At 31.2% G+C, this 15,459-nt stretch overlaps 1 protein-coding gene and 1 pseudogene across 1 annotated transcript; both read right to left on the bottom strand.

Moving 5' to 3' along the window:
• Positions 1-477: 477 nt before the first annotated feature.
• LOC100794981 (uncharacterized protein C05D11.9) lies at positions 478-939 on the bottom strand. Its single transcript, XM_041015313.1, has one exon. The coding sequence runs from the start codon at positions 937-939 to the stop codon at positions 478-480; it is 462 nt and encodes a 153-aa protein (XP_040871247.1).
• Positions 806-9,288, bottom strand: LOC100795512 (65-kDa microtubule-associated protein 6-like; annotated as a pseudogene).
• Positions 9,289-15,459: the final 6,171 nt, after the last annotated feature.

Genomic DNA, 15,459 nt, shown 5'->3' with positions numbered 1-15,459 from the left:
GATAGGGTTCCAGCACCATTCTTAATACAGACATTAATGAATCATGTATACAAGAGAGCCTTAAATAAAACAAATAAAATTAAACCATTACTTTTTCGGACTGAGAGCCCACAATAATTATTTGATACATGCATTTCAATATGTTTGAATCAGAACATCAGTTTAGTGTGTCTTTTAGACCCAGATGTATAACAATGAAAAAGAAGAAAATTCCAACAAAAAAGCTAAAACTAAAACTAAAATAAACTACCTCTGGACCCTCCAATTGGAGGGCAGTATAATAGCTTGCATCATGTACAAGCACCCCTTGTTTGAGCCTTTTTCAAGAGTGCCCTCGAACCTTTACCCCTGCGTAAGCACATGCACAATCCTTGTTAGTGTTTCCAAGGGAATGTTTAAACATTCACAAGCTTGTTGCTTCAACTTCCCCCATAGACTCTTTCATAAGCTTTTAATTTTACCCAAAAAGACCTACCTTCATTGAAGACACAAAGGAAGGTGGTAACCCCAAAGCTTGGTCATAGCAAACCACTTTGCATGCCAAACATGAGTTCTCAGCCTCTTGGTTACATCCCTAGAAGTGCAAAAACCATTCTCTAGGTTTTTCTTTAGTTCATATCTCCGATGAACACATCGAGGAAGCTTCTTTTGGTGATTCTCCTCCAAACCTGATTTGGCAAGGGCTTTATCAATTATTCCCAGTTTCTGCCTCTTTCTTCTGCACCCTTTTCTTGCAATTTGGTTATCAAACACAATTGTCCTTCTTCTCTTGTTCTTTTGAGACCTATAATCATTGTTTACTCTATTTTCTATGATAGATTGAAGACTATGGAGTTCGAGAGCACGGGATTCAGCATATTTCTGCAAATTGATTTTCCAAGGTGGTGGTGGTGGTGTAGGTACTGAAACTTGAGGCTTTTTGGTTCCAGCAGTAACCATGGTAAAGAACTAAGCAAAACCAAAAAAATAAAATAAAATTAGTTTACAACTTTGCATTGTACAAACACAAATTATGCTGTAAAGCGTAAATAAAACCCTTGGCCTAATTGGACGATCCAATCAGAATAGAATTTACACCACCATAGTCCAAAAAGGAACTACATGGGGCATATAGAGATATTGTAAATGAAATATACTTTAGCAAGGCTCCTATCTGATTGGTTAAATAGTATCATTTGTCTTTAGGAAACATAACAGGCAAACCAAAACTATCATAAAACATTTCTCAATCCCTAATTCACAGATTCCCATATTTCCTAACTAACCAAAAAATGGAGATAACCAAATCACTTGTCTCCAACAACAATAATAAAAAGAACAACTGCACACCTTCCAGGTTAGTAGGGCCTGATGGTGTTGGATTGTTGGTACTGGTAAAGTTGTGCAACTCAAATGAATAAATTCTTTATCACCTAAATGCAAAAATGGGAACTGCAAAGACATATACAACAGTTTAACCAATTTATTCAACTACAACAACTGGGATTAAAACAGATAAAGACAGTTTTTTTCTAATTTCTAATGCTTACTTTAGAAACTACAAATTATAAACCTTCAACTTAATTTTGAAAACTGGAACCACTAAATCAATACAACTATTATCAGCCTCGCAAAGTTGAACTTAAGGATGACTCAAGCTTGCTAGTTGCAACCTATCAACCACTACCAGCAGCATTCACAAAGGTACTAAAATCCCAAATCTCAATAACCTCTAAAAATAGCACACAGATTTTTATTTCCTGTTGTCAAAACTAGTGTTGTTTTGGATGTAAAAGCTAAATGCCTTGGTCATGTAGTCAAAGTAGTTAAATAACCCCACATTATAGTGCAGTACCTGACCCCTATATGCTATAATGGTACAGCAAAGCAGCTGCTACACCAAAGCAAATAGTTTCTATATAACATGCTCAAAACTAAAGTACTCAAATCAAAACTGGAGAAACAGTGTTGGGCTTGGTTGGAAAAGGATGAAAGAGAGGCTGAGGGACAGGAAAATGCAGAGGGTACAGAGACCAACAAAGCATGAACAGGAGTTTGGCTGCTGGAAACTTGAGAGAGCAAAGTGCAGAGAGTGAGAAACAGGCATATGCGGCTTCACGATGCAAAAAACAAGGGTGAAGTAGTGGCAATATGCTGTAGCAGGGGGTGGGCTATGCAATTTCCTTGTGTTTATGAGAAGAGTAGGCTTGAAATTCCTATGGCTCACAATGTGTGATGAGTTTGTGTAATAAACAACAGAGGCTGCTAATCCTAAAATGCCTCACTGCATGGATGGGTATAGGACACCAAAAATCCTCTTAACGAGTAAATAAGGTACAATCAGGGATGGGCAAAGAAGATATTTCAAATTTTTCAATATCTAGAGCATAGCAGTCATTTCATCTATCCAGGATGTGATGCTGCAATTTAGATGCCAATTTAGCCAGCCACAAACTTACATGAAATACAACTAGCTTTTGAAAGCAGTTGAGATGATGCTCTCAACTGCTCCATCATGATAGCACCACTATAAGCCAGTACTAATAACTATGAGAGTTATGAGTTCTTTTTTTTTTAAAGTTTTATCCTTGTGATAAAAGTTGAACAGGTACTAATAAAAGCAAATAGATAACTACATGTATGCCCATACACGTATTTAATCATTTCTATTAGCTTGACTATTTTAGAAGCAAATTTGATGAGTTTCAATGTGGTTTCAACAATCATATGTATAGAATCTATAGATATGAGAAATTGGATTTGGCACCAGATCCCTACTAAAATAATCACATTTCTCAGCATTTTAAATATATTCAAGCTGGAACCACGCATTCACATTCCTAAGCAATGAACAAATTAAGGTATGTTTAGAAGAGCTTATTTAAAGTTTACTTGGGCTTATCTGCCCTTCTGTAAGTGTTTGCAAAAACTTATGAAAATAGCTTATGATATGTCCATAAGTTGTTTTCACCTTATTTCAATAAGCATTCTAGGATAAATGATGAAAACAACTTATATCTTATGTGAAAATAGTTTAAACTGATTTCTTCAATTATAAAAATATATTATATGATATCTAAGTGCTTATACAATAATAGACAGACTCAACTTTAAAAGAGAAAGAAAAAACCAGCATGTATGAGGAAGAAGTTTGCTAAACATGTATGGTGCATTTGGCTAAAATGTAGTGCTTAGTACAATCTCAAATACATTGTCAATTTTTAAGGTGTTCACAGTGGATGCACCAGAGAAAATTTAATAATACAAGTGATAATGTAAAAATTTATTCCCAAGATATATCAATTGACCGCTTTAATTACTTGCACAGATGACTTGCAAGTTTTAATGGGTGGTTTATAAAGTACAGAAACAAAATTCTTGCTGCAGGTATTACACGAAGAAAGCAAGAAACAAAGAAACAAAGAAAGAAAGTTACAGAGGCATGGCATGAACCAAAATCGATAAGATAAAAAGAGAGGGAAAAAGGAAAACCTGATCTGAATTTGACAACAATGAAAGACTTCAACTACCAAAAGCCAATGCGAGTGAATGGGGAGATAAGAGTGTATTTATGACTTGGAGATTGAAGTGCGAACAAACGATTTAAATCGACGTTAGGGTTTGTCAAGGCATAGGGTTCTTGGTACTGAGGTTTGTTTGATTGATTCTAAAACTTGGGATGCTAGCACTCGGGGTTGTAATTGGTAAACCGGGTTAGGTTGTTTGATAATTGCGTCAGCTGAGTTGGGCTGCTGTGGGATGTGGGCTGAAAATATAACCCATATGGACAGGCCCATGTCTAACATACATTTTCTTCTTCTTCTCACCCTCTACTTCGTTAGCTTTTTGTAAAATTAGTTTCCGTAAATTTCGTTGTTTAATTTTATATAATAGTTTCTGTTAAAGACATTTTTATCAAAAAAATAAAGGTGAGGGTGCCAAGATCAAACAAGTATCAATATCATGGGCCTTATGGACATAAGCATAAGCTAAGGGAACTACTCTATCAAAAAACAAATATATATTAAGTCTTATTCGTTATCATAATTTCATAAGGACCACAATTACTAGGACTGTCATATATCATAAAAAACATAGAAGCAAGATTTTTTAATTTATTACCTAGCATGGTAGTTAATTGTGCGCAATATTGGTGCTATTGTGCCCGAGCGTCACACATGGCACCCTACTTCTCCTCCAAGCATCATCATATCCCACCTGGCCGTTGTGGTTGGAACGATGCTTTTCACAGCCAAAATGATGGCCAGAGTGGGCAAATCGTGTTGTAATGCAGTTCTGCAGCTTCTATTGACTGTTTGCTTTCATGGCTGCGCTCACTGTTAGTGGGTCAGAAAAGAGAGATACTCAATTCACAACTCTAACTCTAAACGACACCATCTTTGTTTTTTTGGCTATTTTCACTCTAGTGTTTTATTTCCAACACAAATTTTATTTGGACTTGGACCGTCAGTTTTAAAATTACTTTTTGGACTGTCAATTTTAACTATTAGACCCTTATTCATATAACTTTCTTACCTCTTTTACTCAAAATTCAAATTTACATGCATTATAATCAAGTTTTATTTTCTAATCGAATTTATATAGAGATATTTTCTAATTATTGTTTAGTATCAAATAAAAATTATTTAAATGATGTGATATCTTTTCTATTTTAATAAATGTTTAAATCTTTATATCATAAAATATATCCTAAAACATTGTAAAATCGGTTAAAGTTTTCCAAATCCTAATATTTAATTAATATATAAAACTAATAGCAAAATATTTATTATAAATAACATTAAAACATAGGTCATCCCACTATAGCGTTTTTCGGGCTGGCTATTCCACAATGATACATACCGAACTAACTCTTCTGAAGTTGGAACAAATTCCCAAATCCTGAACCCTGAACCCTAAACCCTAAACCCAAAACGCTAAAAAACACTAAATTCTAAACCCTAAATCCTAAAAACCCAAAAAACCTAAAAATCCCCATAACCCTAAAATCTCTAAAAAACCAAAAAACCCTAAACATATATATATATATATATATATATATATATATATATATATATATATATATATATATATATATATATATATATATATATATATATATATATATATATATATATATATATATATATATATATATATATATATATATATATATATATATATATATATATATATATATGTATGTATGTATGTATATACTGAAATAGTATTTCAATTGATTAATGAACCCCAAGCCCCAAATGTGTACAGACAAGTTAATTTGTGGACAAACAACAAATAATTGCCAAATGTGTATAGACAAGTAAATTTACCCTTTGTCGTCTCTCTTATCTTCCTCTTTCTGTTGCATGGCATTGACACCCACATATACCTACAGATAATATTGACAATCAAATTTACCTTCTTAAAAAATGCTTCAAGATAAAGAGAAGAGCCAGAATTAATTACAGCACTTCAAAGCTCGTCCCGTCATATAAAAAATATGTCTTGTTTTCATCTTCCCAAGCTAATGTTTTGTTTATAAGATTGTCAACTATAGCTGAAAGAAAACATACTATCATCAGAAGTTCAAATGGCACTGTCAATAATGGATAGTTTCATAGGCATTCATGAAAGCAAACTTGGAATTTTGCCTATAGTTATTCTAGCATGTTCTGCACGTTTAAGATTAATGTGAGTGCATTGCCCAGCACTGTAACGGTTGTCATCCTGTAATTGTTTTTAATACTTCAGAGGACAAACTAAATAATCTAACAATAACAGTTGTCCATAAATGAAATTAAATTAATAACAATTAGTTTGAACAAGATACACAGAAAAAAGTGAGACCAATTATACTTACTAATCACATAGATACAAACAGGAAACTCAAGCTTACAATAAAATTGTGATTTATAAATATCTTGATATATTTGGATTCACTTTTCCAAACTATTTTTACATCAACTTTCACTTCAATTCATCTGACATGCAATTTTTTATGGTGTAGTCCACTTCAGTTCATCTGACATGCAACTTTTTATGGTGTATTGGTGCAAGTGATCTTTTGATTAATCCATGCAAGAATCTCCCTTTTTTAATGAAAAATACAATGTATTCAATATCATTTGAAACTTCCAATAAAAGTACAAGAGTTTGGGCAAGAAAATAAAGAGATCTAAAAACAAAGAAAGAAGGCAAAACCCTGGCAGGCCTGTGTCCTACCAGCGTGCTTATGAAGCTATACAAATGATAAAATATAATTTCTGGCTTACTTGATTATATTTGTCAAGCCAATTCTCCTCTTCACATGCAGCAAACCACTTATCAATCCTATCTGTTACTTCTTTTCTACTCAACTTCATCTTTTGCCTTAATTGTCTGTTCTTCGATTTTGGCTAAATAGCTCAGAAGGATCCACCAGTCCTATACAAAAAATAGTACCATTGCATAATGTCAGATACTCAGATCATTTCCAGGTAAATCTTCAAAAGAAAAAAAAAGATTTAAATAAGTACTAAATATGTGTTTGGCTCAACTTGTTTAAGAGAAATAATCCCTTATTTTTGTTAGCTTCTTAAAAGCTTTGAAAAACAAAAGTATGTAGCAGAAGAAAGTCGTTCTGAAACATAAGCTACGTGGAGGTTATAGGTAAATAATCTATTAATGCATAGGAACATACCAGAATCTATTAATGCACTAGCTTTCTCGGCCACAGTACTTGGATTTGGTTCAATGTGAGTCAATCTACATATTTCCTCTAACTCTGACCTCTTCTTAAAAACAAGTTCTTTCATTCTGCTTGCTTTTAGTTTGGCAAGCCTGTCCACTTCTGCTGAAGCCTAAAAAAGGAATTTTCAGTCTAGGAGCTCCATCTCCACAAAATAAATTGCAAAGAATGAAAAAATAATAATAACAAAGGGAGAAGGAACTGAAAGAAGCTTCCAGACCTTCTCTATCATTTCTGTTGAAAGAACACCTCGTTCAGTGATTTCTGATTCTGAGGTCTCAACAATAGAAGTAATCTTCATAAAACAATTTCTCTCTTCTTTTGAAGAGTCCATCAAATTCCAAAGTTCAAATAGTTTTGCCATAACATCCTTCAGCTGCATTTTTAAAAATAGTGTACTTTTAAAGGAAGGGAAGAAATTACAACAACCATTCAAACGAAAAGCAATTAAGTATGCTGCAGAAAAATCACCTTCTGAAATTCTAGTTTTCCTTTCTATTTTTAACTTGAGAATGGCCTGCTCTAGACCTTCCAATGTGCTATTGCTAATATTAGTCGACTGTTCCACCTGAGTCCCATGCAAACTTGGGTGAACATCACCCACGGTCTGACCAAAATCCAACCCAAGCACACTACAAAGAGAATGCACCTCATTCACGCATTGCAAGACCTTTTGAAGGCGATCAACATCAAAAGAACACACATATAAAAGGCAAAAATGAGTTATAAAATAAAAGGAGGATCAATATACTGATTGATATGAGGCTATAAAACAAGAAAACAGGGGTAAAGAAAAGCATTTTAATTGCCACATGTACTACTTTTTCTTAGGGAAAAAAATTTAAACAACAGGGAGCTTGCACAAACAAGAAATGAATATTTACATGAATTGATCATTCACAAAAATCAAAGGTTTATTAACCCATAACCACGGTCCAGAGCTATAAGAAAGTTCATGGGTCAGTTTATATCATAATACAAACCTTTTTCTTTTTTATATTCATTAAGTCTCCTAAGTGACAGACAAGTCCTGTTCATCCTCAACTGTTGTGCTGCTCAAAAATGCAAATAAAGTAAAACAAGGCCTAACCAAAAAGTAGTGGAAGAATGTACCAAATGAAGAATATACTAAAAATGAAAACAACAAACAGTTTGGTATTATTAACTTCCTACACACAAAATATGCAAAATCAAAAAAAATTATAAAACACTACACCAAAGCTAAACCAAATTGCCACCAAACTAGAAATCGGTTCCATGTTAGTGTCATCATATCTCGTAAAGGCAACAAGATTAAACAAACAGTACAGTATAAAGACAAAGTCAACCCGAAAACCCGATACCAACTATTCAACTGGTAACTTTTAAAATGCATCAAGAATCCCAATCCAGTGAATTTTAAAAATTATACAGTAAAAAACCCATCAAACTTTAGACCAAAAAACAAGGAAAAGATAAAAGATAAAAAAGCTGAAAAAAAAGACCTTTTCAACTCAGGTAATCAATCTAATGAAGAAAGACAATGCCCCTTTCGCCCTATAATAAAATAACCTATAGAGACCCTATCAGTGCTTTTTTTTTCTTTTGACACAGTGAACAGACAAAAAGTTGACCCGAGGAGAAAGAAGACATCATTGGGTAGAGAATAGCCAAGAACAAGAAGATGATGAAGAAAAAGAAGAAGAAGAAAAGAAAATAAAGGAGTAGGCATATCATGAACAAATCATCACAAGCAGACTCTTCATTAAGAAAAAGAAACACCCCATATCTTCATTTTTGCACCCAACAAATTCCTCAAAACCTAGAATTCTGAAACACCAAAGAAAGAGAAAGACCTCAAGTTCTCTGAGCAAAGCTGTGCAAGTAGAGCTTGTGCGGATACTAGTGTCATGTCCCCCAATGGCCAGCATTGTTACCAAAAATATGAGACCCTCTTTCAGAGGTAGTACTTTAATTGAAAGTTACCAAGTAAGGTGGTAGAAGAAGAAGAACAAGAACAAGAACAAGAACAAGAAAGACTAAGAAGGGTCAAAGAAGAAGAAAGCAAGAAACTTTCATCTCATGTGAAAGACCAAGAGACATGGGGTGTCTCCATTGCTTCAAACAACCTTAGCTCCCTCAGATCTAAAGCTGAAACCTTTAGAAGCCGCTTTCCCTCTGTCTCTATAAATATTGAGCAAATTGTTTTGGTAGCTACAAAGAAAGAAAGAAAACAAATTGTGGAGAGAGAGAGAGAAATAACAGGATCTGTAAAGAGGGTGTGTTTTCAGAGGGAGAAGAAGATGAAAATGATTGCCATTATTATTGTTGAAGAGGGAAAGAGAAAAGAGAAAAGCAAAGAAAAAAGAAGGAGGATAATGCTTTTTTAGGGTATGGTGGTTTGATGCTAAAATGCGCCAAAATGTAGCAAGAACAGAACAACAAGAAGTAGCAGGTAAAGAAAAGAAAGAGGCAAGTATTGGAACGAAATGGATCCGTATTTTGTATGTGTATGCATACACACTTCACTCTCATGTGTTCACATTCGCCACTTAACTTTCTTTTCATGAGTGAGTGTGAGAATTTTTTCTGATATTTGTTGTTTTTGTACTTGTCATGAGGCGCGTGCTAGTCACTCCCTAATAGGACAAGAAAGCTTCTTATTAACTTAGTGGAAGCTTCTTAAATTACTCCTTTCATTTCATATGCATGTTTAAATAACTTATTTGATTTCTTTATTATATAAAATTTAAGAATTAATATTCATGATTTTAGGAACTAATAAATAAATAAGGATTAAATTATGATTGAGTTAAATTATAGTAATTTTTACAGATAACTTCTATTGGATGAAAATAGTGATTATAAAGGGATTAATATCCACTCACTAAATTCATACTAAAAAAATTATTCTCTTTAAAAAAAATTAAAATACACCAAAGACTTAATAAAAATCTTACTATAACAAAGATATATTTTACTCTCTAATAATTATGTGTTATGGACTAATAAATAAATAATAATTAAAAACTAAATTATGATTGAGTTAAACTGGTGTAGCTTTTATAGATAACTATTATTTGATGGAAGTAGTAATTATAAAGGTGTTAATATTCACCAAAAAAGGTCTTCTTCCTACTAAAAAACTATTCTCTTAAAAAAAATCAAAATATACCGGAAACTTAATAAAAATCTCACTGTGAACAAAGATATATCTTACTCTTTAATAATTGTGTGAAAATTATAAATTTAACCCAGAACCCTGAACCTCAAACCCCAAACCCTTTCAGAGAACGACTAATCCTGAATCAAAAAGAACAAAACAGAGAACAAAGAGAAATAGAGACTTAGAACACATAGGAATTGATAAACACAAAAAACAAAGGAGTGAGTATCTCTTACAGAATATAGAAAAAAATAGAGAGAACAGACAAGGAAACAGATGAAATAATTGGAGAAAAAGAAGAAAACAAAGAATGAGACTCTAAATAGACAGGCTACCAAAGAAAACCAAAATAGTTTGTTCACAGCAGAGTCTGTCACAAAATTTGGTAGAAGTGTTCAATCAAAGAGATCTTATTCAAGTCATGGGTTTGAGTTTGCGAAAGATATAAGAACACTTGTAGTAACCACATTTAAAGAACACTCAATGCAACAGAATAGTCACTGAAGTATGAAGAATCAGAATCTATTGTGTTAAAAAGAAAGAATAAGTACTGCTTTCCCCACCATACCTCTTGCTATCACTGCAACATCCATGAGAATTACACAATGCCATAACCATATTATAGTATATTGTTATAAAATGGTTGCAATTTAACAATTGATAGAAAGAACCACAAATAATTGGTTTTTACTTTTTACTAATACACATTTGATAAAAGTGTCTCATAAGAAGCCAATGCCGATCCAAAAATTCTTTTCTTATTTAGGTTCCTATGCTTTGCATGTTATCACAATAAAACAAATTTAGAGAAGGAAGAATTTATACCTTGCATCTAAACCATGCACCACGATAACCACCTTTTCAAAGCATCTTGACTCAGCCAAATCCCCAACTTGGAATGGAAGATCAGGCATCTTTATGTACTTCCACTTTTTTAAGACAAAAATCTTGATATAAAGAAGCTGCAAAGATTATTATACGAGACAACGGTTAAACAATCATGTTTTAGGTTTTCGGCCCCTCAACTTAAGTAACTTAGTAGACGGAACTCTTGATAAAAATAGAGAATAAACAGGAAAACCAAATAATAAAATTACATAATAACACTAAAGGTGAAAAAATAATATAATTATAAGTTAAAACACCATTAGAGATACAGATAGAAAGAAAATATACAGAGAAAATGTTAAGATAACAGCCAACGGATAAAGATCATCAATGTCCCAAATAAACATCTTCAAACATTGGAACAACAATATCACATAACCCAAATTAAGCCTACAAAAGGATCAACACAAACAAGTATTAAAAGAATGACAATCTCACAGAATGTGTTGTCAACTATATCAACCCATGAAGAAATCTATGAAAAAAGAGAATTCATATCCACCCTAATTGTTATTTATATATTATTAATTTTTAAATTGTATAAAAAATATTAGTAAGGTTAGTTCTTATCAAAATTATTAATTTTCAATAAATTTTAATAATTGTAAAGAGAATGTTAAAAAAAGTGTCTTATAGATGAAGTGCAATTAACATTCATATTATTTGAAATAGTTAACCAACCCTTATGAATATTTTTACAAATTTTTAGATAATTAAAAAATTATTTTTCTTACTTTACATATTTAAAGATTTTTTATAGTCAATTATAATTATAAATATATATATATATATATATATATATATATATATATATATATATATATATAATTCACATATAGTTGAGATATTGACTTTATTTATTCATTTTTTGTGGTTTTATTTTATAAATAAAATGCTAAAATATTTTTTCATCCTTCTAAAATTACTAAAGTTCAAATTTATTTTTTTATCTTTTTTTGTCTATTTTTAACCCCTATAAAATTATAATTTACTAGTTTTTCATCCAGAATTAGGTTTGGATAATTAAAGACCTATGTGATATTTTTTTAATTAAAATTTTAAAATGTAATTTTTGAAGGTTTAAGTTCTTTTACTTAGCATTCTAAAAGGGCTACACTAATTTTAATTTTATTAAATATAGTAGTTTCACAACATAACAAGAAAACATGTAGGATACTGCATCTTATGTAACCTAATCAATGAAAAAAACCAATAAAAAAAATATAACTTTGAAAAGAGACATCTAAATCTAGTGAGAAATATTCTACAAATATATCAATCCAATTAGAAGTAGTAAAACCTTATGAAGGATATTGCATATTGCAGATGTGACAACTAAGTCGATGTAACCATCAAACATCATCAAATAAGCTTATAAAAGGAAAGAAATCACAAGGTAAAGAAAGAAACAAAAATTAGATATCCCTAGCACAACAAATAACTGAATTTGAATGTGGGTGAGAATCTAATGGAAGGGCATACAACAATTTGCAGTATAATCAATAAACAATAACAGTAAAACATTATGGTGAAAAGAAAAAATTGACCTTCCTATCCAAGCGCCAATCAGAAGGATGCCTCCAGCAAACAGTATGCCCAGGATGATCTTTTAGTTGCAACATTGAATCTGACCTGGTGAACATTTACTATGGAAAGCTACTTTACACCTAACACACCTAAACTGCTTTTTCTTGCAAATGAAGCATACCTGTTCATTTGAAGGACATAATATGAGTATGACAAGACAAGGAGGACAAAATAAACAAAAAAGACTGTAGACGTTGTTGGGTGTTGGGTAAATAGCTTAATTCAATAAGCTCTTGCTAAGTGAGAATTATTCATAAGTTTTACTTATGGAAGAGTCTCACACACAAACAGTTTAGAACTTGTGAATAAATAAATTATAATAATTTTCATAAACTCTGTTAAACACTTAAAAAAAGTGTTTATGAAAATAATTTACTATTCTACTATGATTCCATCGATAAGAAAATATCATATAATAACTTCATATTCATTCAATATTAATTAAATATCATTGATTTTACTTTAATTAGTTAATTCAAAATAATAAATGTTACGATTTATTTATCATTCTGTTAAAATAATTTTTTATTGAATCAATCATTCCATTTAAATACTAAAATAAAAATACATGATACCTTAATTAATAATTATATTTTCAATTCATTATACTGTATCTAATTATTTTAATTGGTGACAATTCTTGTACTCTTTATATTACCTACCTATTATTATTATTATTATTATTATTATTATTAAAAAATGTGAGATGAATTTGAGGATTATTTATTATTTTTTTAAATTTGTTTTTTTTTTCAAATCGTGTTATACTATTTTTTCATGCATAACTTAGTCTTTTTTCTCGTTGTTTTTGCTTTGTGAAAGTTTTTATATTTTTTTAATTATATTTATTTTTATAATTTAACATTTAATATTTTCTCTTATAAGTGTTAACATATATAAACATTTGAAATATATGTGATCGTGTGTTTTTATTAGACTGATTTTTATTTTTCTTATTCGATATTTCGAACCATGACTTAAATTATGTAGTAAAAAATATTGCCTATGTTAGATATTATCTAGCATAATCAATTATGTGATACAAGATAAACTTAAATATTCTACTAATGTGTGGTAAAAAAAGGCAATGCAATGAATATCATGACCAAGCCTTCAAACAAGAGTCAAATATGAATAATAAATAAATTATTATATACCTTTTTGTATTAAATACAAAATCATAAAACCAAAACCCTAGAGCCCCAAACCTTGAAACCTAAACACTAAAAATCCAAAATCCTAAGCCCTTGTAACCCTGAACCTTGAACACCCCCAAATCCTAAACCCCTTAAACCTCAAACCCTGAACACCCCAAAACCTAAACCATAAACACCTAAAATCCTAAACATCATAAATCCTAATTCATACATCATAAGCCCTACAACCCCAACCCTACACACTACACCCCAGGCCCAAAACCCCTAAATTGATAAACCCCAAATCCTAAGTAGATACATCTCTAGTATTTATACTAGAGTTAGACAATTATTACAACTAACATTAGTAACTATCAACTTACCTTACGACAGTTGAGTGAACTAACAAAACTAACTATCAGTAATTAAAAAACATAAAATGAGTAATTATACTTTTCTACTCTAATAGGTAATAAAGGGATATTCAACAATTTAAGAGTTTCATATTTTACTTTGAATTCTAGTTAACAAGACACATGTTCTTTTTACAAAAGTAAAAGAATATTGATGTAAACTTTACATTGGCACCGATGCATTTGATGAGGTAATGATGACTGTTTATATATTTTATATGAAAATGAGATACTTTATCTATGGAAATACTATCTCAATTTACGTAACTTGATGGAAGATTTATGTTAAATTATTATGGATGATTATGATGTCAAATTTTAGTGAAACTTGCATGACTTATTTTTGGATTATAATGTTAGGCAACTACACGATATATTGGTGTATATTAGAGAATATCCAGGTTGGAAAACATGATGTGCGGTTTATTTCTTGGATTATATTCAACTTATTTTAGTTCTTATTTTGTTAAGTTTCCTAATTCATATAATATAAACATTACCAAATCATGCTTCTTTTAACTTATTTTGCTCATGAAAAAGGAGGGCTCTATATAATGACTATGGTTTTGCTTGTTTCGTACAATGCGCCATATTAATTGAATTATGTTTCTTGTAAATTCCATTTTACTTCTATGTTCCTCATAATTATTGGATGTGTATGTTACTCTTGACATGTTCTTATCTTATTATTTGTTGTGTATTTTTGTATAAATAAAGATCTTAGTTAAAGTTGGAAGATGGCCTCCACAACTAGTTTCAGTCTGATTCAACTACAATTGGGAGCAAGAACCTGAAAACTTGAGATCACACTGCCAGTGCTTCACTTTTTGACATCGAGTGTTGTATTATCCCCTCCCCCTCCCCGATTTTCTTTGTGAAGTGGAGTTTTTTTTTTTTCGTTGCAAGTTATGCATTTCAAAAATGTTGGGTAGTGAACTTGACAAAACACACGCGGGTATATTTACTCTAACTTCCAAACAATGTGAATGCAATGATGGGAAACATTGAAAGGTCTCCCACCATAGATAGATAAAAAAAAGGTGAAATACAAAAAAAAAAAACTAACGGTGAGATACATAATTGCTTTTTTTATTGAATTTGTTTGATTTTTTCCGCTTAAAATCTTCACTTTTCTTGTATATATTGTGAAAGAAATATTACTAGACACGAAAAACCCTAAACCCTAGACCACAAACCTTTAACCATAGACCATAAACCATAGACCTTAAACCCTAAACCCTAAATCCCATGAACCCTGACCCCTCAACCCTCAACCACAATTATATATATATATATATATATATATATATATATATATATATATATATTCTAAATATTCAAATAATAAATTGTATTGATACTAGATATCAAAAAACATAGTAATAGTAAACAAATTAGGACATATATAAAAAATGGGTGGATTTCATCGTTTCTATGATTTTTTTTAGAAACGGCCAGGTCCTTTCTATACACCGGAGCCTTTCTTTCTTTTCATTTTCTATTTGCTCATAGTTGTAATAATTCCACGGCTAATGGTTGCAAAACCATTTCCTTTGGTTGTCGTATTCTAAAATACTACGA

The sequence above is a fragment of the Glycine max genome, chromosome 5 (genome assembly GCF_000004515.6).
Source record: "Glycine max cultivar Williams 82 chromosome 5, Glycine_max_v4.0, whole genome shotgun sequence".
Classification (NCBI taxonomy): domain Eukaryota; kingdom Viridiplantae; phylum Streptophyta; class Magnoliopsida; order Fabales; family Fabaceae; genus Glycine; species Glycine max.
The sequence above is the reverse complement of the archived record's forward strand: the minus strand, read 5'-3'. Positions and strand labels throughout refer to the sequence as shown.

What these genes read in the sequence shown, in the direction of transcription:
- LOC100794981 (XM_041015313.1), bottom strand. Translation starts at nt 939, where the DNA reads ATGGTTACTGCTGGAACCAAAAAGCCTCAAGTTTCAGTACCTACACCA.